The sequence below is a fragment of the Arvicola amphibius genome, chromosome 10 (assembly GCF_903992535.2).
Source record: "Arvicola amphibius chromosome 10, mArvAmp1.2, whole genome shotgun sequence".
Taxonomy (NCBI): domain Eukaryota; kingdom Metazoa; phylum Chordata; class Mammalia; order Rodentia; family Cricetidae; genus Arvicola; species Arvicola amphibius.
The window spans coordinates 6,654,610-6,677,784 of NC_052056.1; the positions used below are offsets into that span (position 1 = coordinate 6,654,610).

General features: G+C 40.4%; 2 protein-coding genes across 12 annotated transcripts in view; one reads left to right on the top strand and one right to left on the bottom strand.

The window, feature by feature from the left end:
* The first annotated feature begins 546 nt into the window (after positions 1-546).
* Positions 547-22,168, top strand: Donson (DNA replication fork stabilization factor DONSON). 3 transcript variants are annotated; one of them, XR_005287233.2, is made up of 12 exons: positions 547-901; positions 1,400-1,477; positions 2,700-2,903; positions 3,863-4,041; positions 4,519-4,697; positions 5,456-5,534; positions 5,633-5,737; positions 5,995-6,193; positions 7,363-7,575; positions 8,309-8,454; positions 18,058-18,164; positions 21,796-22,165. XR_005287233.2 is itself a non-coding variant. In XM_038346485.1 (11 exons), exons 1-10 carry the CDS (start codon positions 599-601, stop codon positions 8,444-8,446), a joined length of 1,677 nt encoding a protein of 558 aa, XP_038202413.1. In that variant the 5' UTR covers positions 547-598; the 3' UTR covers positions 8,447-8,454; positions 18,058-22,168. The 3 variants fall into 3 exon arrangements, 2 of the variants coding, with proteins under 2 accessions (XP_038202413.1, XP_038202412.1); XM_038346485.1 differs by having other exon boundaries at positions 18,058-22,168; XM_038346484.2 differs by lacking the exons at positions 18,058-18,164; positions 21,796-22,165 and having other exon boundaries at positions 8,309-8,638.
* The window catches only part of Son (SON DNA and RNA binding protein), a 32,566-nt gene continuing 18,546 nt past the window's right edge, over positions 9,156-23,175 (bottom strand). Inside the window, exons 8-13 of one of the 9 annotated variants that reach the window (XM_038346471.1) lie at positions 17,871-17,981; positions 16,776-16,892; positions 12,707-12,854; positions 10,917-10,988; positions 10,711-10,826; positions 9,156-10,220 (exon numbers count right to left, since the gene is read on the bottom strand). In XM_038346471.1, coding sequence (XP_038202399.1) covers positions 10,062-10,220; positions 10,711-10,826; positions 10,917-10,988; positions 12,707-12,854; positions 16,776-16,892; positions 17,871-17,981 — 723 coding nt within the window. In that variant the 3' untranslated portion in view covers positions 9,156-10,061. Of the gene's footprint in view, positions 10,274-10,710; positions 10,827-10,916; positions 10,989-12,706; positions 16,480-16,775; positions 16,893-17,870; positions 17,982-23,175 lie in introns of those variants that run through there. The other 8 variants (XM_038346472.1, XM_038346475.1, XR_005287232.1 and 5 more) reach the window with 8 other exon arrangements.

Here is a 23,175-nt window from a genome sequence, read left to right on the forward strand (position 1 = left end):
CACTCTGGATTTCTCCAGGATCATACAGAATCATAGTACCTGGTCCTGTTACAGTGGCATAGCATTTGCATAGAGGGCTGGGGTGGCCGGGCACGGGGGACAAGGACGGAAGAGTTGGCTTGAGTCTAGCTTGAAGCTCTGTGGGTGCTCAGAGCAGTGGGGTGCAGCAAGGCCTCGGCCCTCACCGCCTCTCTCAGATTGACACTGCCGCGTCTCTCGGAGAGGCGCTGCCCATCACCACAGTTCAAGTGTGCTGTTTGATTGCACTCGGGCTCCGTAGCCTGGGCTTTCGCCGTCCTCGCTGCAGACTAAAGCAGTGGGACCCCTTTCCGTGCCCTCCGGGGTGATGCGCGCTGGTGACGTTTTCCCGGCTCCACCCCGCCTCGCGGCAGAACTGCTGGGGGTGCGCTCCCGGCCGGAAGCGGCCACCGACAAATCAGTTGGGCGGAGGGGGCGGCCGAGCGCGCATGCTCCAACGGGGCGGGCCCGCGGCGGGGCGGGGCCTTGGGGCCATCCAGTCCGCGAGCAGCGCGGGGCCGGGGCGGGGCTGGGGCGCGCGGGAAGCGCCGGCAGGGCTGCGGGGACTCCGCGCTGCGCCATGGCCGTGTCCGTTCCCGGCTACTCGCCCAGCTTCAAGAGGCCGCCGGAGATTTTGCGGCTCCGCCGGAAAAGGTCTCGGAACCACGGTGCCGCCGTGCCTTCTGCACTTCCGGAGCCCACGCCTCGCCGCGCGGCGCTGGCGGCCGGGCTGCCCCTGCGCTCCTTCCCGAGCTCGGGCGGGAGAGGCGGCGCCGCGACCGTCGCCCGCAGGAACCCTTTCGCCCGCCTGGACAACCGGCCGCGGGTCGCCGACGAGGCTCGCGAGCAGCCGTCTCGGGGTCCGCAGGGAGCTCCGGGCTCGGTGAGTCTCCGCGCCGGGCAGCCGGTGGTCTGGGGTGGGAATGGGCGCGAACAGCTGCCGCAGCCCGGTGTCCTGGGGGGAGGAGGGGGCGGGGGCTGCCCTGGAAGCCACACGGGAAGATAGCTCGAAAAGTCCTCAGAACACCATCCTGCAAGGCAGCTCGCATGGGCAGGCACAAGAATCTGCCTTCTTACCTTTCTTCAGGTCCTCCTTTTTCTCGAGCACTAATAAATGTGGACATGGAGGACTGTTGCGGATGAATCGGGTCAGAATTTACAAGCGTTGATCTCTTTTGGTCTAAGATTAATGAATTATCGGTTATTAAATATGTCGGTCTGTCCCTTCCCCCTGACTTGGAAAAAAAAAAAAAAAACGTTGGTAGTATATGGATTTGAGTCCCCACTCTCAGAGACTGGGGTGCCCGGTGAGGCCTTCTGTTTGTAAAGCAAGTTCCCTCATCGCTTAAATTTTAAAGACAGCTTATTTTTTTAACCTCAGCTTTTAGATTCTAATGGAGAAAATAATTTGCCGTGGGAGGAAGCGTCTCATGAAAGAACTGTCACCGAACTGTCCCAGGTACTTTTTAAAAAAGCTGCGTTTGTTGTGTGTGCCGCAGTTGTGTGTTTGGAGGGCAGCCCTTCCTCTGCACGGGGTACCTGGGTTGAGCTCAGAGCAAGTGCCTCTACCTGCCGAGCCATCTTGATGACCTAGCCCAGGTACTACTTCTTAAATATGATTGAAGTGTCTGTTCTAGGAAACACACTTCTCAATGGCATTTTGCTTGGAAACTTAGTTTCAGTAACAAACCTGAAGTCTGAGACTATACCTTGGTCTGCAAAATGCTTGCCCAGCATGCAGGAACCTCTCAGGGTTGGAGCCCCTGCCTCACATAAATGTGGGACAGGATGGCAGTGAAAGCAAGACTGTCAAAAGTTTGAGATCATGCTCAGCTACACAGACAGTTGAGGCCTGGAACACAGGAGACTCTGGTTCCAAATCAAAAACAGAAATTGGAGAGATCGTTTCCATACTAGTGTTGTGATAATAAGTATGGGCTGTGGTGGCCAAAGCCTGCTTTGTGCGAGGATCAAACCCAGTACGTCCTACATGTTGAGCAAGAGTCTGCGCTCCATTGGTGGCTCCCACGTGTTATAGTCTGTCCTGATGGGAACAGGCTGAAAGAGCTCACAGAATCCATTCCGGCTTTCACACAGCCTTCCAGAGACAACCCCCCTGGTAGGGTGTTTTATTAGGCTGCTCCCTGAGGGGATCCTTAGCATGTGGAGCATATGGACTTGAACAGCGGGTTGTCTGTGCTTTTCTTCCTTCCTTCCTTCTTTTTTTTTTTTTTTTTTTTAATACTTCAGGAGATGTTTTTTAAACCCTTTTTAGCTCTACCAAGGTTGCTTAACCCTTGGTCCTAGTCACTGTGATTCATACTTGTTAAATCCTGGAACATTTCTCCTTCGTGTCTGTAGTACAAGATAGAACTGTAAAACTAAAAAGCGAGATGTGACCCCTCCTCCCCAGCTTCTTGTTTACCTGGTGAGATGTGATCTCCTTCCAGCTCAGATGCTCAGACTGTGGCAGGCGCCATTACCGGGGAGTCATCTCCCTGGCCGGGGTCCTCTCTTAGTAGCTTGGTTTACTTCCTTTCAGAGTTCACAGGTGGAATATATTTTTAATGTTAGACCATCCCTAAATTTTGATATTTAGTGATCAAGAGTAGAATAACTAGGATCTTTGTATTAAGAGAATTTTCTGGAAATTCTAATTTTTGTGTTCATTGTCTTCTAAGAGTCAACATGTACCATTCTCTGAATCAGATACGACTTCTTCAGAAGGTGCTGAGTTACCTGCGGACTGGAGTATTAAAACCCGACTCCTTTTCACCTCTTCTCAACCCTTTTCCTGGGCAGATCATTTGAAAGCACAGGAAGAAGCCCAAGGTCTTGTCCAGCATTGTCGGGCCACAGAAGTCACTCTACCCCAGAGTGTAGAGGTAAAGTCTGAAGTGAAGTAGCCCGGGTGGGAAGGAGTGTGAGTGCATGATCACTCAGGCAGATATCTGCACAAAGGCCAAAGGCGATAGTCCTGTGTCTTCTTCTCTCTTTGGGGCAGGTTTCTATGAGTCTGGAACTCAAATTTTTTAGCTAGCCTGATGACCATCAAGCCCAAGTGCTCCTGTCTCTACTGTCCTCAGTGCTACGGTTAAAGGCATTCACAGAAAAATCCCAACTTGTCGTATGGGTGTCGGGTTCTTTTAACCTCTGAGCGCATTAGTCTATGTTGGTGTTTCAGGCTAAGTGTAGAAGGAGCTATCCTTAAAATCCACACTGCTTTCTGTTCACACGCCCCTTGTCCCATCATCTGAATGCCTCAGGAAAGGCAGAGACAGGATGCCCCATCTGTGCGGATATGCATCTGTCCAGAAAGCAAAGATAGACTACATTTTAACCTCCATGACAGTTGCTAATGCTTCCCCATAAAAAGCATTAAAAATTCTTAGACTGGGCTGAAAAGATGGCTCAGTGGTTAAGGGAATATACTTTCCAGAGAGCCTGTGTTCAAACTGCAGGCACACATACAGTTAAAAATAAAAATCATAGGCGGCAGAGGCAGGCGGATCTCTGAGTTCAAGGCCAGCCTGGTCTGCAGAGTGAGTTCCGGGACAACCAGAGCTGTTACACAGAGAAACACTTGTCTCGAAAAACCAAAAATAAAAATATTTTTTGTGGGGAGGGGGTGTTTAAGACAAGGTCTCCACATAGCCCTGGCTTTTCTGGGGCTCACTGTAGACCAGGCTGGCCTCACAGAGATCTGCCTGAACACCTATTAATGGTGTTTAGACACTACTCCCAGCTAATCTTTTAAAATTAGATTGAATGATATATCAGTGTCTCTCATGAACTTTTATTTTTCTGATGAGTAACAATGCCTACTCTCTGCACTGGAATCTAGGATCCCAAGCTCTCCACTGAGCTCCGTTGTGCCTTCCAGCAAAGCCTTGTCTACTGGCTTCACCCTGCCTTTTCATGGCTGCCACTTTTCCCTCGAATTGGAGCTGATAAGAAGATGTCTGGAAAGCCCAGTCCATGGTCAAATGATGAAACTCTGCAGCAAACTCTAATGAGTGACTGGTAAGACCGGAAGTGTGCATTCCAGAGGTGATGTGCAGTAGCAGGATTCTCTAGTATGACTAGTGGCTCTGTATGCTTCTGGACTTTTATCAGGAGCTGTTAATGACCAGGGCGTACTGCTTTTTTCCCCAGCTTTACCCCTGTCAAAATGTCTAACGTCTGTATCGGATAAGTAGATAGACAGGTCTAAGCCTTCAGTGCTACTCCCTGTCTGTTGATGCTTTTTCCATCAGAAGTAGCTAGGAGTCTGCAGGCAGTTAGGAGTTTTGCTCGAATGAACCTGTGCTCCACCCACCCACACAGTTCTGAGAGTCAGCAGCAGCACCCGCGCCCATGCCGGTTGCAGTCCTCAAACAAGTCTCACGCAGCTGCAGAAGCTCCATTCAGTACTCAGAAAATTTATGTTGGGTTTTTATCTACTTGTCAGAATTAAGTTTAAAATGTTTTAACACGTAAAAGCCTTATTTTGCTTTATAGGTCTGTGAGCTTCACTTCTTTGTATAATCTGCTGAAGACGAAGCTCTGCCCCTTTTTCTACGTCTGCACCTATCAGTTTACTGTCCTGTTCCGGGCTGCGGGATTAGCAGGAAGTGACGCCATCACGGCGCTCATCTCTCCTACAACCAGAGGGCTAAGAGAAGCCATGAAAAGTGAAGGTAACCGTTTAGATTTAAAGTTGGGGTCCCTCTTGACCCAAATGCTGAACTTTGGGGGCTGGAGAGAGAGCTAGGCTCTGGGTTTGAATTTCAGTTCCAGGAGGTCCAGTGCCCTCTGGCCTCTAGGCACCAGACACACAATAGGTACACAGTCATAAGCACCCGGACACAGAAGAGGTTTTTAAAAAACAAAAAAACACTTTTTGTCCTTTACAAACTCTGGTTATCAATATTATTTTAAGAGATATAGTTCATTTTTTTCAGAGTTTTTCTTTTCTGTCCTATTGGTAAAGCTGACTCTTAAATGTAACTGGAAGTCAATTGTGCTGCTTTTTCTGATCTCTGAAGTAATGCACATAATAGGTCCCCAGAGTCATTGTCTTATTGAATTGATTTTGCTTTTTTAAACATTTTTACATGTATTTATTTTGTGTGCATATGTGTTTCTGTGGGTACACACATACTGTGGCACACATGTGGAGGTTAGGACAGCTCATAAGAGTCACACCATGTGAGTGCTAGACAGTGAACTCCACCCACGAAACCATCTCACCCGCTCTCCATTCTCTGACATTTCCAATTAACCTTCCTCTTTAATAATTTTAAAACTGGGTTAGCCCATCCATTATGGATCAGGAAAGGGAGGGAAGGATAAAGAGGAGTCCTGTTTAATAGAGAGCCACATCTGTGTCCCCAGCAGTAGGACACTCGTGGGTGGATTGAAGAAAACTGAGTTGCGCTTAACTTTCCCGACGCAGGTGTTGAATTCTCTCTGCCTTTGCTAGAAGAAAGTGGTCGCAAGAAGAAAGGACGAGAAGCAAACCTGGAGTCTGAAGAGTATGTGCTTATGTAGGCTTTCCACAGTCCCCAATTTCTGAGGGAGCTGTCAAAGCGCCCATTCTGTAAATATATGCTTCTAACCAGCAGTCTCCTAGGGAGCCAGTGGCCAGCGATGAAGATGAAGAGGAAAGCTTTTCTTGGCTGGAAGAGATAGGTGTGCAAGATCAAATTAAAAAGCCAGACATGATCTCTGTCAAGCTGTATCCTTTCTGATGTTACCGAGTTAATGGCTTACCACTGATTTAAGTAAAGACAGTCCACGTTGGTCATGTGCAAAGTTTTTGTTGGCTTCTATCTACCATATTCAAATGGTCAGCATTTCATTCAGACTTGTGAGATGAGACGGGAGCCTCAAACATGGAATCAAGGCAGCTTGATGTGGGATTTTTGTTGTTTTTTTTCGTGTATTTTTTTGTCTTTTTGGTTTTTTTGCTCTTTCCTTGATTGTCGTTTTCAGACTTAGAGAAAAAAATGAAGTACAAATGGACCACAGGCCTGAGTCTGTTGTACTGGTGAAAGGACTCAGCACTTTCACGTTGCTCAACTTTTTGATCAACTGCAAGAGCTTAGTTGCTACCTCCGGTGCACAGGCAGGCCTCCCTCCAACCCTTTTATCCCCAGTGGCCTTCCGAGGGGCTTCAATGCAAATGCTTAAGGTAAGCGCGGGTGTCCTTTGCCTGCAAGCGGTTCTTAGTACAGGGTTTCATTCCTATGTCGCCCTGACTGCCCTGGAACTGCCTCCATAGACCACTCTGTCTCCTGAGTCCTGGGACTGAAGGCATGCGCCACTATGCCTAGCTCAAATTCCCAATTTTGAAAAAGTAATCCTAGGGACTAGGGAGATAGATGGCTCAGTATTTAAGAGCATTTGCTGCTTTTGCAGAAGACCCAACTTGAGTTCCCAGCACCAACATGACCATGGCTCACAGCCATCAGTAAGTCTAGTTCCAAGGGGTCTGATGCCCACTTACCCCCACAGGTACCAGGCACAATGTGGTGGCCACACCTTTAATCCCAGCACTTGAGAGGCAGAGGCAAGCAGATCTCAGTGAGTTCGGGAAAAGCCAGGGCTACATAGTGAGACACACACACCCTGCCTAAAATTTATACTTGGGAATTTTTTAAATTGTTCTAGTATGCTTTGCACTTTGTTTTTTCAGTACTAAGACTGAGCCAGGGTTGGGGGCATATGCTGACCTACATTCCCAGCAGTTTAGCTTTTTGCTTTCCCCATTAGAAATAAATGTTATTTAAGAGCTCGTGTGGTGGAAGGATGATCACCTAGGCTACCTGAGACCCTCTCTCAGAATATGTGTATTTTATATGTATACATGAAAACATGGATTAAGCAGATCTCCTTTATTTGCATCTATCCTATGACTTTATCATATGACATAATCCAGTCTAGCCTCACACTCACTGTAGCAGAGGGTGACCCTGAGTTCTGACCCTCTGCTACCAAGTGCCAGAATTACAGGCCTAAACCACTGTGCTCGCTGAATTTTGGTTTTCTCCCTCCCCCCGCCCCCGTACTGGATAAATTATAATTGGTAACATTTTGGTGTTCCCTTCATTTGTCATTTAAGTCGTCTAATCCCGTTTTATGTATGTACCAATGCAATCACATGCCCAAAAGTAGTTACAGATCTCAAAAACAGGGAAAGTGAAGCAACATGTTAAGTATTATGTAGCCATCTCAGGAAACAAAAGTAGTTCCTGTTTCCTATCAGAAGAAACCCTGAATAAAAATGCACTGGCCACATCTTCAGCTAAGGAACAGATTGGGAAATGATCCTAATTGCCTTTTTCTTTCAATTTTCTGAAGGCACGAAGCATTAATGTAAAGACACAAGATCTTTCTGGGTACAGAGACAAGTTTAGTTTGGAGATCACAGGTCCCATTATGCCTCATGCTCTGCACTCTGTGATCATGCTACTCAGATCTTCACAGAGAGGGTCATTTTCTGCTGGAATGTATGCACATGAGCCAACTGCTGCATTCAATGCCTGCCTGCCACTGGAGAAGGAACCGCCTAGAGTAAGTAGTCTCAATTGTAGCTTGTGTCCTCTTGCTGGGAGAAATGCCACTTATGATAGTTCAGATTTGTATCAAGTTAGAAAGCAAATTATGAATTAAGGAATATCCACATGTACATCATAAAATTTGTGAAATCCGGCAATCCTAAAACTTGCCAAACCTAAAAAGTACTTACTGCCCTCACAACTGGTTTAGTAATGCCTGATTTCTTTGTAGTTTATGGGAATGCAATTTACTAGAGCTATCTTTTCCCTGTTTTTCATGTATGTGCATGTATGTGCAGTTTTGTATGTGCTTTAGGCACAGCAGTGGGGACTGCTCGTAAACACCTGGAACCTGGAACTGTTGGCTCAAGCTATATTTCTTTTCTCCCTTATTAAGGCAGGGCCTTTTCAAAACCAAAATTCACTGACATGCCTAGTCTCAATAGCTAGCTTCCTTCAAGTTCCATCTTCAGAGGTTAGAGTTACAGGTGCACCACCATGTCTGCCCAGCATTTCTGTGGGTTCTGGATACCCCAACTCTGTCTCCCCATCCTACTTAACTGATCTCCTTTGAATTTTAACCATCTTTGGACTTTAACAACACTCCTTAATGGACCTGGTACCTGTCACATTTGAAGGTCTTTTAACCATGATTAAGTGACTTTTACTCACCAGTTTGTATGGTGATTAGTAAAAGCTCAGTGTTGAAGAACTAATGTGTTTATGGATGTGTACTTGTATTTCTGCAGAAAGACGCTCCTAAGAACCTTGCTAACTGTGGGCTGCACCCCAAAACCCTGCAGCAGCTCAGTCAAATACCACTACTGGGGAAGTCATCCTTAAGGAATGTGGAAATGAATGACTACATTTTTAATTGGAGATCCTGAACACCAAAGTAAGCCTAAAGGGAAACTGAGGAAAAGCTTCCTAGCAAGGAAGGAAATTGATGATTCTTAGGTCTCTGGCTCTTTAAAGTTCATTTTGGAAGACTATGTTTTAAAATACTGAAATGTCTTTAAACATTGACTTTTTATATGAACTTTTATTATTAAATGCATTAGTTTTAGGTTTAAAATCAACATTTTGCTTTTGTTATTTTCATACATTTTCAGTTCAGGAGATGCAAGCTGTTTCCTTAAACCTCAAATAACTTGATTGTAAAAGTGTTTCATTACAGATGAGGAATTGAGATTACCTGTATGTATGTATGTATATATATATATATATGTGTGTGTGTGTGTGTACACACATATATACTTATATATATACAGCACTTATTCCATTGAGACTAATGGTCCCAAAAGCATCTACTATGCCTTAGACTAGTAGTGGGTTCTTTGGTGACTTGGGAAATGTAGACACAGCTGCAGCCTTGTCATTAATGACTCCCCCAGTGTGCACTCACACTTGTTCTTCTGTCGAGTCAGACAGAAGTGTTGGGTGGTACTCATTGTGCTTACAGGTAGTCTGTGTGTTTGCATGTGTGTGTAAAATTCAGCATTTCAAATAAACGTGCATAGAAGTCACAAGTATTGGGTAACAAATAATAGTACTTAGTTATATGTGTTCCATAAAGCCAGAAAATAAGACACCACATTTATTCCAGAGAAGGTTGTATTTGGGCCTTAAGCTTTTGAAAATAAAGTTTAGAGACATAGCATATGAATACCACTGTAATACACATGAATATTCTATCAGACCCTAAAAAATTAACATCAACTTAAACTTTCTCATATTCAACAAAATAGTGGCTGATTGCCAATTTTTATTAGATAAGTTGGTTACAGCATTTTTATTTACGTCTATCTAGGTGTAGCTGAAATTCAAAATGCACATCAAAGTAAAACTATATCACAACTCAAGCCATACTAAATATGTACTTGGCCTCTGAAGTAAAATTCTAGTTGGACTTCCATTTACTCCCTTCTAATGATCCAAGTGGCTTTAATGGGAATGCAGGACTTAGTGCTGATCATGTGACACAACAGATCACTTTCTTTTCATAACCTCTACAAAAAATTTAAGGGGGGGATGGTGGCATTAGCCCTGTGGAACAGATCTTGCTTCATTACTTTAATAACACTGGCCCAGTATCTGTCCAGCAGAACCCATTGTGAAATAGTACAAGGTGCACAGCCCTTCACTGATTACAGGCAAGTGTTACAGTAGCCTAGCCATAAGGAAGGGGAGTTACATCATAGTACAAAATACAGTATAAAAGCGTTATTTAACATTCCACACTGAATATTACTGATGCCTTCAAACAATTGTTTTGATGTTAGCCACTTAAACAAATACATCACTAAGGTAAACAATATAAACATACCAAAACCCTGTATGGTTAAATACAATTTCCATGGTACAAAAACCAAAGCCTGGAGATGTTTGTACAGATTGCTTTTTACACAATGTCTTAAATTGTGAAATATTTACAACATTGAGGAGGAAATACATTGTGATGCAGAGTAAAATTATCTGAAATGATTAATATAAAACCTCAATCTATCTACGTGAGGCACTCCTGAAGCAAGTGGCATTAGCCATGAGGTCCTTTGGTACAAGGCCCATTGCTTGAAGAACCACAGTAGCTGCTGTGGCTTTAGCATGCTTCTTATTAGGGCTGGCAAAGCTGGGCTGGTAAGCGCTTCCATTAATCAATACCTATTCAAGAAAAACATACAATTGGGCTGGTAAGGGCTTCCATTTCTCAATACCTATTCAAGAAAAACATACAATAAGAACAGCATCAAACTTTAATATCTATTAGCTTTGTACTTTTTCACTAAATTCTAAAAATAATTTACAAATTATAAACCCCAAATTAAAATTAATCTCAGCCCAGAAGCAGTAAATGATTTTAAAAAGGAAGCTGCAAAATAAGTGCAGGTCTCCGCATCATTTCAAAAGTACTTATTACCCCCCCCCATTCCCCTAGAAAATATCAAATGTTAACCAGATTTTGCCTATACCCCCCATTTAATTTTCTAATTCTTAATTATACATTAAAGTACCCCTCCAAGTTAAAAAACCCACTCTTCCCACATATATGCACATCTGTAACCCGCCCACAGTACATTAACACTGGTTGTATGTACCACACCTATCCCTTAGCCCTCTAATACTGATAATTAGTATATAAGTTCATATTTACCCTAAAGAGAAAATGTTTGCGATGATCTGGGCCACTATCATGGACCAATAGAAATTCAGGTGGTTGCCACCTTCTTTTATTACAGATTTCCATCAAGGCAGACACAGGATGTTTGCCTGTAGAGAGAAAAACAAGTATTATAAATATATCCACCAACTTTGCAACAACTTATGATTTCATGGTATGAGTAAGGGTTTTGTTCTCACCTGATAAGTCTTTCATTGCAGCAGAGAAGTTCCCAGACCTCTTCTGTGCTCTCTCTCCTACTGCAACAAGACCTATAAAAAGGAAGCCAAAATTTACAAGATTAGTATTTTTAAATTATAATAGATGGAAAAAATACCTCCTCCTACTAAAATCAAAATACTCATGCCTTCAAATAAAATACTCAGTAGATTTATATCAAAATGGACTTTAGCTTGGTCACAAAGCACTGTCACAGAGATCTGAGTCTAAACCCCATCAACAAATTCTGAAAAGCCAGCTGTGTTGGAACACACTTGTAATCTCCGCACTTGGGTGGGTCCCTAGGGCTTTCTGCCATCCTGCATACCATCTGGTGGGCTCCAGGCAAGTGAGACCCTGTTTCCAAAGTCAAGGTGGATGGTGCCAGACATCTACCATGGGATATTGATCTCTAACCTCCATGGAAGTGCACACAAGCACACTCAGAGAAGGGCCATTTCACTGCCAGCATCTTTTTTCCTACAAGTTTAAAAAGTGGAAACCACTAACTGCAAGTAACTTTACAAATTCATCTTTTAAAACAGGTTGAAGTTAAAAGTATGGTCCCTGCAAAACAAAGGTACACACAGTGAAAAAGGAAGTGTCCCAAAAATGAGACCCTGCATCTTTAACAAATGCAAGCCCCTCCCTACATACCAAGCAGTGCAATTTCCCACTTTTTGTCTTTAAAAAGCAAACTTTTCAGCCACTCTATTGTTGGAATATAAATCTTCCTCTGTCTAAAAGTTCACACATTATGTTGAATAATTTCAATGTGGATACTCCCTAGAATTATACAAAACCGACTGGAATATGAGCTACCAACCAACATTCAATGCCACTAGCTAGCTGTTAACTTTAGTTACTGTGTGCATATTTCTAAAACAGCTAACAGAAATAGTAATTCCGAGGTAATGAAGAACTATACTGCTGACTGCAGCTCATCTGTAATTTCACCCACAACACAAATACTAAGCTTTAAAAATCAAGTAGAAACTCAAGTAATTAAGAAACTAAAGTGTCTAAGAAAAAAATATCACACCTTAGAAATAAAGCAAACAAATGAACCAAGGACCGTGGTGACACAGGCCTGTAATTCTAGCTCTCAGGAGAGGAGGCAAGAAGATCACTGCAAGTTCAAGGCCACTCAAGACCCAGCAGAGACAGGCAGAAATACAGACTGTCTCAAAAGACAGAGATGGTTCAACAGTTGAGAGCACTGGTCTTCCATGCATCCCTGCAGCTCACAACCATCTCTAATTTTAGTCCCAGGATCCAATGCCCTCTTCTGGGCTTAATGGACACCGGTATATGTTACAAAAACATACACGTAGAAAAAGCAGACCCCTATATATAAATCATTTTAAAAAAATAAAATAGACAACCAAATAATGGACCAAGAGGATGTTTCCACAACAAGGGTGCTTGCCAGTCATGTCTGCACAATAAATAAATGTAGCAAGAATAAAAAGGAAACAACCAACCCAAAAAACCTGGCAAGCGTACCTGGTTATCTCCATTAAGAGCAAAAGAAAAATTTTATTAAATTTAAATATTCAAAATGCACACAGATTTTCATAATAACTACCACAATGCAAGTTATCAAAATAGTATCTTCATCAACAGAAAGAAACTGCTATGTGTGAAAAATGTGTTAAAGGTTTCTCTAGCAAAGAGCTGTTCATTATTTGTCTCCAGTCCATGGTCACTAGGACCAAAATAAGATAAAAACAAAAGAAAATGGGACTCAAAATATTTCAAAAGAACTTACCTTTCCGGTCTGTCTTAAAATCAACGAGGATGGGTTCCTTATTTCCTTCTTTGTTCTTTCCTAACCCTTCTCCTTCTCTCCAGCCCATTTTTCTCATCAAGACAGCACCCATTCCTCCAGTTACTGGGGCTGCTCTTAAAAACTGATCCTATTCAAAGAAAAAAAGGGAAAAGGCCCCCATTTTACAGTTAGAACTGAACTACAACGTTAAATCTTCCTTTACTTCTAGATCAGTAGCATTAAAACTCTACTATGCTTAGTACATTCTGTAGCTTATGTTCTAGTAATAATTACCAACACTTGAAAGTCAAATGGCAATTTTAACAGTTGCCCCTCGGTGCCCCCCTCCAAAAAAAAAACAACAACAAAAAGAGCACTCCTGTTTTCGTCCACTATTTAGGTTCACTGGTATCTCTTCTTAGCTTGTAAAATAAAAAGAAGGCAATGTTAAAACAGTCAATAATATTATCTCAGGTATACCTAGTTTATGAATAAAGCCTAGAAATTATTTTAAAATAGTTTGGACACTGAAGAAGCATACAGTTGTCATCCAGTTTTCTTCCCCATTCTACTATAAAGCAAGTATCAAATTTTTACTTAGAAAATCCCTATAAACGGAATAAATTTACATGTAGTAAGTTATAAGCACATCAGATACCCTGAGTATACCAAATCTGAATTCTTCTAAAACCTGGCTTGATGTTAAGAGACTTAAAAAACTCCTTAAATGTTTACATACCTAGGCCTCGGTAGCAGCAGTGTTGTGAATAGTACGGCTGGCACTGACCGGGGCAAGAAGACAGCTACAAGGATTTGGCCCTGAAACAAGTTTCCATACAGAGGGGTGAAAGTTCACAGGTTATTCTGTGAACAATCATCTCTCTCGTATCCAACCCACTGAACCATAATTTCCATCAAAGCAGCAAACCACTTAATGTCCTGAGCTGCACAACTATGTGCATTAGCAAGGTCAGCAGTCTTGGATCTTCCAGCTGAGAAATGGCCAGTGCCTCTTGAAATAGGTGTCAATGCACATTCTATCAGCAATGAATTCTGTTGCTGATCTATGTGGGGTTTTTTCCTTTTTAATTGAAGCATCTCTAAACGTTTTATTTCAGATTATTATAACATTTTACATTAATGTTCTCTGCCAAATATATACTAAGTCATTACAGAGTCAAATGTTTGGTAGCTCAGCAAGCAGGAATGCATTCTTTTTCCTTCTACCAAGTAAGCTGATACTTAAAAGTTATATTTTTTACACTGCAGTAAAATATATAAGCTTTGTTTCCCAGCTTTATAATTAAATGTTGGGGAGAAAATATGCCAAGGACATGTGACTAGACATTAAGTTCAACAAGGTGCTCTGATGGAAGGAGGCAGCTGTGGAGGTAAAAACATACCCCTGGTTCAGTTCCTTATTTGGTGCAGGCCATGCATTGTGGATGTATAAAGAGAAAAGTTAGCTGATGCTTGGGTTTCCACTGCCTTGATGCTACACACCTAGAATGACTATACTTACTTCAGGTTCATCTCCCCTCTTTTCCAGGTAACACTCCTAAAAAAAAGGGCAACTGTACAGACAGAGTACAATATAAATCCCCACGTAGCCCAGTTTTCCACTTCTGTTTGATATTATATTAGCACCTGCCTCTTTACCCAGTGTAAAAAGCTGTCTTGGTCTAATGAGACCACAATAACCAACATTATTATGAAATTAAAACCCAAATAATTTGAGTACATAAAGGTCCCTTAAAATTAATGAAGTTTTAAATGTCTTTCTGATAAATGAGAATATAAATGAAATATTTCTCTCAATCTAAAAGTATTCTAAAACAAAATAAAGAACACAGGGTATTAGTTGGTATTCCCTATGGTTTTTAATACGTGACAGTGCTGGGCCAAGAAAAGCCAAATGGCCATTTCAACATTTCCTAAACACAATTAATGGGTGTAGAAAGAACGTTTGAAAAATGCCAATGAAATTTTAGTTGCTCATGACTCGTAAACGCACTGCCTGTTTTAATAAAATAATGCTCCTCCAGTTCCCATCCAACAGACACTCTGCCCAGTAATTCACAATACGATCATTTTCCTGTGATCCTTGATTCCTTCTATAATGTAAGAATTTGCTTCCCAGATTATATCCTATATAAAATGTAAAGCTAAATCATTTTCAAGGTTCTAGTAAACAATAACTACTTACAAGCTGAAAAACAGCACAAATCTATTTGTGAGACGGAGTTAGGGAGCCACTTAAGTGCAAACTCACCTTGGAAATTCACTTATGTTTATCTGCTCTTTACACATACACAGAGAGCAGCACATTTCACAATGGAAAACCTTCCAGAAGCTTCTACCTGGCAATGCACATGAACTATTACAAGCATAAATACTCACAAATACCAAACACTGAGCTTCAGGACCAAATAAATAAAGCATGACTGAACGTGTGACTTTCGAAAGCTTGCTTAGTTACTACCTAAAACTGAGGGCCCCGGTTTTAAAGCCCAATGTCAAAAAAAAAGTAAACAATTCCTCCCCACTAAAATGAAATTTACTTTTCAACTATCAACTTCTATAATTTATATGAAGTATTAGTATATAAAATTCATCTAATCATTAAAAATATTGCTAGATTATCCCTTTTTCCCCCAAAACCAATGCCTAGGTATATATATGCGTGCAACTTTCTTAATAGGGGAAATGCAAGCACAATGAAGATGTGTAATACCTTATATTAATTAATAATTAGTTAATAAAACCACAGGGAATGCTAATTATAAAACTGTTATGATATTAAATGTCCAAAGCAACCAAAATTTTCTTTTTTAAAAACTTCAGCTCATCCAATTCTACAAGTAATAAGGTACCCATTTGTTGGAAACATTGATAAGAACCTGTCTCCCACCACTTGACACTTGGGAGACAAAAATTCCAAGGAATTACTTGCCCACGATCACACAAGGAGTCAGGAGTACAGCAGGACAAAGAAACCTTCCCAATCCAAGAGACCACGCAGCCTCCCAGTTTCAGCACTGCTGTTGCCAGTACTCCTGAAACAAATTTCTCATCACCCATCCAACCAAACCACAGCCCGTCACCAAGCGTCATTTTTTCAGAATACCCCCTTTTAACCACCTAAGACTCCCCCAACAATGAGGTAGCCGTAGGTAGCGTTGACAAATCTCATTGCAGGAATCTGAGATCAGGTGCACCTACATCTTCGTAGCATGAGATGTCCGTCCTCTCCCTTGATTTTAGGTCTTACATATCCTGTTTTTTCATGAAGTCAGTGGGTCTCAAATTGAGTCTGTGGATCACCAGAGGCCACCAGGACCTAAATGGTGGTCCACAGATAGTTATCTCCAGCCCAACCCACCCTCTTACCCCCCTTCACAACTGCCCACCCCACATTCCACAGCCATCCTCCTCCCACCTTTCAGTCCCATGGCAAGTTTACCACATGCAGTATTAATTAGGGCCTCCCAACCACTTAATTAGATCTAATAGTTGACCACCATATAGGGACCTGGGGCTAGAAGTCATAACAGGAAGGTAGGAGCAAAGGTATTTATAAGCGGGTGCAGGCACTAATGAGAGGACAAGGATAGAGGAATGGAGTATTAGGGTGGCAAAGGGCTCTTGGGGGTAGTGATCCACCAAAACTAAACCTGTAATAAAGTATCCCGTGATGAAAATGTTTGAGCACACTGCTCTGAAATGATTAGGTTAGTAGTCCAACAGGAACTGCGGAGGATTCTGAACAGCACCTGGTACAGTTAGCATTCAAAACAGTTAAGTAGAACCACCCCCACTAAAACCAACTGCAAAGTCATGAAAAACAACCACCTCCAGATATAAAGTGAGTGGCTCTCGAGCCATATGTGTGCATTTGGCATTGTGTCAGGATTTCAGCCCATCTTCAGTGTCCATCCTGGAGCATATACACATAGTAAACTTACTCAGGAACTTAGGTTAGTCACGTGCCTCTCCATTTTTAAGGTATGATTATCAAAAAAAACAACAACAAAAAACTCAGCTTCTTATTTTTTGATAGTCCGTGTACCTTTTTAATCCAGGCTTGGGCACCAGTATTGGCCAGCTGTTCCTGTGTTAGGACTTGCACTCCTGTACTTCCTGTGAACTGCCCAGGGATAGAGTTCAACTGAGCCCAGGCATCAATCTGAAGAAAAAGAAGCCACCATCTTCATTAAGTAAAAGTACTAATCTGATGAAAGCGCCAAACTGGTAGTTTAATTCACTTAGGAAAAATGGTTTGGTTCCTAAAGTAGCCAAATAATAATAATATATTTAAAGTTCAAGTAAGTTTTACAGCATTCATTGAAATCTATTAATGCAAAAGAAGGTATGAGGTTCGAGATGAAAACTGTAGTTCTTATGGCCAAAGATCTCTGCCTTTGTCATTTGACGTATCATACAAATGCATCCAAATAATTGCCATGATCATCTAAATCTTTTGCGAATCCTGCGAGATAATAACTATTATCTACCCATGGCATAGTACAGAAAAGGCTCAAAAGCAGAAAAAGTAGAGCACATCGCTCACCAACACCTACTATGCTGCAGAATCAGGTATCTTTCGTGTTGCATTTAACGCATACCTGTATTACCAGCAATGTTACTTACTTCCTACCTAAACTGTTCCCATATAGATTTAGCATAAAATGAAAAGCTATTTCCTTCCTGTGCAAAGTAGACTCTGATTCATTATTATTTGGGTAATGAACCCCACTTCTACTTACAAGTTGTGGGTATCAGCTGACTACTGTTTAGCTCAGTTTGCTTAGCTGAAACAAGGAGAGTAATAGTAATACCTCATGGAGTTGTTCTGGGCACTTATGTGCATATCAGACTGTAATCTCTTGAGGGATTTATTTTCTATTTTGTTCTCAAATAGTTCTTGCCATGGTATGCAATAAATATTTTCTTAGTCTAATTAGGTCTAAGTCATTTTTATTTAAAATAAGTCAGCAATTAAGACAGAACAAAGTATAATGAGTATCAAATATAAAACAGCATATGTAGATTGAGTCCAGTAACACACACCTGAAAACAGTAATGGTTTCTCACAACTACTGTTGTAATGAGTCGGATATCTAGATAGTGAAATTCTCATTGAAACATTAAAAAAGTCACATACCCGTTCTTGAGCTCGATTTAACATACTCATGGCTTCAAGGTCAAAAGCATTCTCACTGAGTCTCTTCTGAGCAAGTGCCCGTTCACTCATTGCTGTTGAGATGTCCACAGGCTAAGAAAGAAAACATAGATAATTATCCAAAATTACCACAGTCCCCTAATTCTCTTGGGTGCTTCTATGTCTTTAGATGCTACATGTAAAAAAATAAACCATAGTCTATATATTAAGATTCTTGGAAAATGAGAAGATTCAAAAGGCAAAGAGGACACTCCTGGAAAATAGAAGACAATTAAGGTAAGTTAGTTGTCAAGTAGTATTCAGAGGCAGAACTCAGTCTAAATTCTGATTTCATCAGCATGTTTTCTATAATATCAAACTAGAACCATTGAGTTTCATTATGAACCCATTATCGGTAGCCTTTACTAACAAGCCACTTAAATGGTATCAGTTTTTTACTTGTTTGTTTTTTTTGGGGGGAGGGTGGGGGTTCGAGATAGGGTTTCTCTGTGGCTTTGGAGCCTGTCCTGGAACTAGCTCTTGTAGACCAGGCTGGCCTCGTAGGTTTTTAAAATGGTTATAAATGTTAAACTATTATGATATTCTCTATCAGTTCATCTTATTCTAGTTGATTATTAGTGTAACTTCAGTCCGTGGATAAGCAGCAGAACACCACTACAGTCAATATAACTCTACTCATAGCAGGGTTCCCGGGAGCACAGACAGGAATGGATATGCTTTGATCCTAAGAACCCAGGAGCTTAAAAACTTCTAGTCAGTATGTAGTTATTTTGAAGTACATACATTTATTACCATAATCTAGAAATAACATTGATTTTTAAAAGTGTTTAAGTCTTCCCCCAAAATCTTGTCATCTACCTTTGAAAACTTAGGCTAAGGCTCATGGGGCATAGTTGAATGGTTAGGTAGGTCACCACCATCACAGATCTCTTATATACAATGAAAGCATAGCTTCCTGTGCTAAGCAGGTGACAGATTTAAGGGCTTACCCACTTTATGATGAAAACAAATTGAGTTTTATGAACTCAATATTCTCTTTCAATATCATTTAACATGCTATTATTTTTCCAGTAATTTCACATGATAATTTTTTATAATGTGTTTAATACAAGGGCTTACTGTTTTCACATACATAGGTACTGCATGGATACTGCAAATGAAAGTCAGTGAAGCAGCTTTAAAAAAAATAGAAGCTAGCAATAATCTCACTGTGTACTGTGTATAATTCTTACAAAAGTAAATCTATATACCAAAGTAAGGACCAGGTATCCTTTTCCCAACTTCAAATTTGCTTACGTATCATTCATTCTAAGTTATCTTGACTGAAATTGTCTAAGACTCCTTTCACTAACAAAGTATACTTTTCTGGCTTAAAATGAAAATGAAAATAAATAAATAAATAAACAAACAAACAAACAAACATAATTGATGTCCATTAGACTGTTGTAAATGAAAGCTCTTGCTTAGTTAACAGTATTATCCATGCTTAATATTTAGTTTTAAGGTCTACAAAAATGAAGACAACCTATGTAAAGTCACAACAAAATACTATACTCATTTACTGTGAGTTAATTCCTGGGACTCAAATCTGTTCCAGGTAATTCCTGAGTCTTTCAATGTGAATATAGTTATTTCAGACCAAAATTTATTATTTCTTAGGCCTACCTTAGATGTAAAGTTACCTGAACTGTCAAGTAGAATTATCTTGTAGATATTTTTGTCTGTGCAGACCCACCAAACAACCAAATGAGACACATGCCATTGCATTAGTCTTCATAAACTTACTTTGGTTTCAGAGCAATTTGCAAACCTAAGTGATGGGTGCTAAGTCATAGTATCTTGAAAGACACTGGGGAAAATGTCTACTCATTCCAATCAGAACCTTTCAATATCCAACATAAAGTTCCAGCTTTATAGCCATAAAATACACTGAGCTCTAACTAAATCTAAGTAAAACAAAAAAATTTACCTATGAATTTGTCCTTTACTGGCCTGTTTACCTTACATTTTTCTTGTAAACTTGATTGAGAAATAACTAAAATACTCCTTTTAGAGCCCAAAAGAAACTCCTTTAAGCCTCAGTATTATTTCATATTAAATACTTCATATTAAATTTATATCTCATTATAAAAGGCATGTTTAATATACCAACCTTGATGTTTAAATAAGTGACAACTATTTCCTAATCAACTGCATTTATTTTTTCAAAGGCTTAGCAAATCATTAAGTTTATATTAAAAAAATTCACTTATTTCCTATTTTTATGTTGAAATACATCAAAAATTGAGACAATCTAGATTACCTTGGGTTGGGAATATAGCCCAGCTGTAGAGCACTTGCCTAGCATGTACAGAACTATGAGTTTCATCTCTAGTTTCACAAAAGAAGGGAGGGGGTTTAACATCTACAAGAGTTTTATCCAGCTTTTCAAGGTAATTCATATTATATGCTAAGACGTAAAGCACTAACTAAACTGCAGTCCCCAAAGCATTAATAGTCAAGTATTTGATAAAATGTTACACAGTCTCATTAAAACACATAAACTACAACAGCTAGCTGAGCACAGTGGTACGCAGTTTTATTTCCAGCACTTAGGAGGCAGAGGCACATGGATCTAGGTTCAAGGCCAGCCTGGTCTACATGAGAGAGTTCAGGCAAGCCAGAGCTCTGTAGAGAAAGCCTGTCTTAAGAAAACAACACACACACAGTTAGCACTTGGAATTTGGGAACTTTAGTGCCTAGTGACTGCTACATTAAAAAAATGTTTTATATTCTTAACCAGTCTTTAATGTTGTTCAAAAATAAGAAATATGAGAAAGGTTCCAGGTTTCCCTCTACAAACTAAAAAGAGATATTTGTAAAGTCTGTAAAGCTACTGTCAAATTAACATGTCATTTCTTCTATAAGTAACTGTGGCCACTGCTCTGGGTACTAGAGCAGAAATGCTGAATTTCTTTGCCTAAAATAAAGAAAATCTATATAGTGTCCTGAATTACAATTCTCACATTTCTTTAACTCCTTATCTAGAGCAGACTGCAGCTGCCCTTCAGTCTGGACATGAGGTCACCACCACAATCACACACAGACATTAAAGTTCACTCACTCTCCCTCTGGGAAGCCAAGCAGTTTCTATAAACAACAACAAAAACTTAAAAATTTCACAGAAATTCAGTGACTGATAGGAAAGAGCTTCAGGTGAGTGCGCAGGGCTAAATTGGATTATTTTCTACACAGGTGACTGCAGGTTATCTCAAAAGGCATGCAGCAAACTCTAATAACAGCTAAAGAAAAACATCCAGCCTAAAAACATTTACAGTACTTAACAAAAATGATAAAAATGCATCAGTTCATATGAAATAACAGTAAACTCCAAAAAGGAGAGGCACATCAACATACAGCATCCCTAAGTCACTTTTTTATATGAATTATGAATATTATTTTTATTATACAAAATTCTATACCATAATTGAGTTATAAGGGAATTAATTAATATTTTTCTCCTTCTAAGTTAAGTGCTTCAGAGAAATTCGGGGTCACCAGCCTATAAAGGTCTAGTGAAAAAGGAGTAAGTAACAAGGCTGAATTCACGTCTAGCAATGTTATAATTCAAGAACTATGCTTTAACTAAGCCTAGTTACAATTTTCATCCTTTTCCAAAAAATGAGCTTTGATAAACTTAGTTTCCAATTTCAAGAGAATCTTAGCTACAAGGATGTAGACAGGATCTAATACAAACCTAACACACTGCTTGAGACAAATGCATTAGCAGCGACTACGCTCATCACACCACTTGTGCATGTGTCCTACCTCTAATCTACAGTAAGCCTTTGCTGACCTTATTAAAGAACTGTCCTTGGTGACTGCTTTTCTAACATGAGTTTTCCAACTTTCTTTGTTTATAAATCAGATTCACACAAATATCGTGAAAATTCTGTAGTCACTCCTTTTGAGGATGAAGCTGGCTGGTTTCTGGGAGGAAGACGATGCTATGGCAGAGGGGAACACCATCTTGATGAGTTGTTTTCCATACACATGGATTTATGCAGTTTCGTGCATGTCAGCACACTCACGTGCAAGACAGTGTGGGAGTAGGAATAACAAGGATAATTCAGCCCTTGTGAAGATAAAATTCTGTCATCTTTGCTAAAATGTTTTGTGGTCAAGACTGAAGATCCGTAAACTTCAATTATACTTATTAAAACAAAAAAGACTGATTTTAAAAAATATTACCTTGCCACTTAGAAAAAAATTTTGCATTACTCTTAAAATTTAAAAAAAAAAAACAAAACATTTGGAACCCTACTGAAATCAGGTTAGTGCTCCTCTGGTAGAAAGAACACCAGCTCTACAAATAAAGGAAACTTAGATGGTAAGTAAGTAACAAGTTGAGTATTATCTATTGTCAGCTTTTCTTAGGTGTCTTTAACATTGCTACAGAAATAGATAAATGAAAGCAAAGCAGTCCTGTCCCTTCCTAAAGTTTGGAATTCTTTTCATTGCACCGGAAATGACCTTCTACCTCTGCACCTAGATCTTTGTATAAGTAGCTCCGCTCTCACACTGCATCCCCTTCCCACAGACATCATGATTTATTCACCTGCTCCACTGGCAGAGCCTTCCTTCGGTCTCAGTGATTCTGTCCTCTCCTCAACACTGCCCCCTTAATTAGACTCTAACCTTTGATGGGAGACAAGGCTAGAGCATCACTTCCAATGTTGAGACTGAAAATGGCAGTCATAAATTTCAATAAACTTTCTCATTCAAAGAGCATAATCAACATGCACTAAGCACTTTCCCCATGACTCAACAGAAGCTAAAATTTATCATCATTTTCTCAAGAAAATGTCAGATTTCTACAAAATGTTTAAGTCTTTGCTACAATGGAGATTCTCTCTGGCTGTTCTTCCCAACTGTTTAAAATAATAATCTGAAATAAATTACTAAAAGTGTATGTGTGTATGTATGTATGTGTATATATATATAATATATATATATATTATATAATATGACATCTAATTTTGTACAACCCTCACCTGGTTTATATTCAGCTACTACAAAAAGATTAAATTAGCTGCAGATGTCAGTTAGCTTTCCCTCCTAAGATGTGGCAGTAGCCCGCCCAGTTTGGAGATTAGTAAATGAGCACTAAACTTGTTTCAACTTAAGTCCAAACCAGATACCCTTCTCCTCACTGATGATGTTTTGATTTACTTCAGTTGTTGAACTCTGTGTGACTACAGACCATCACCTTTAACTGTAAATAAGTTAACTACACTAGCCAGTTACG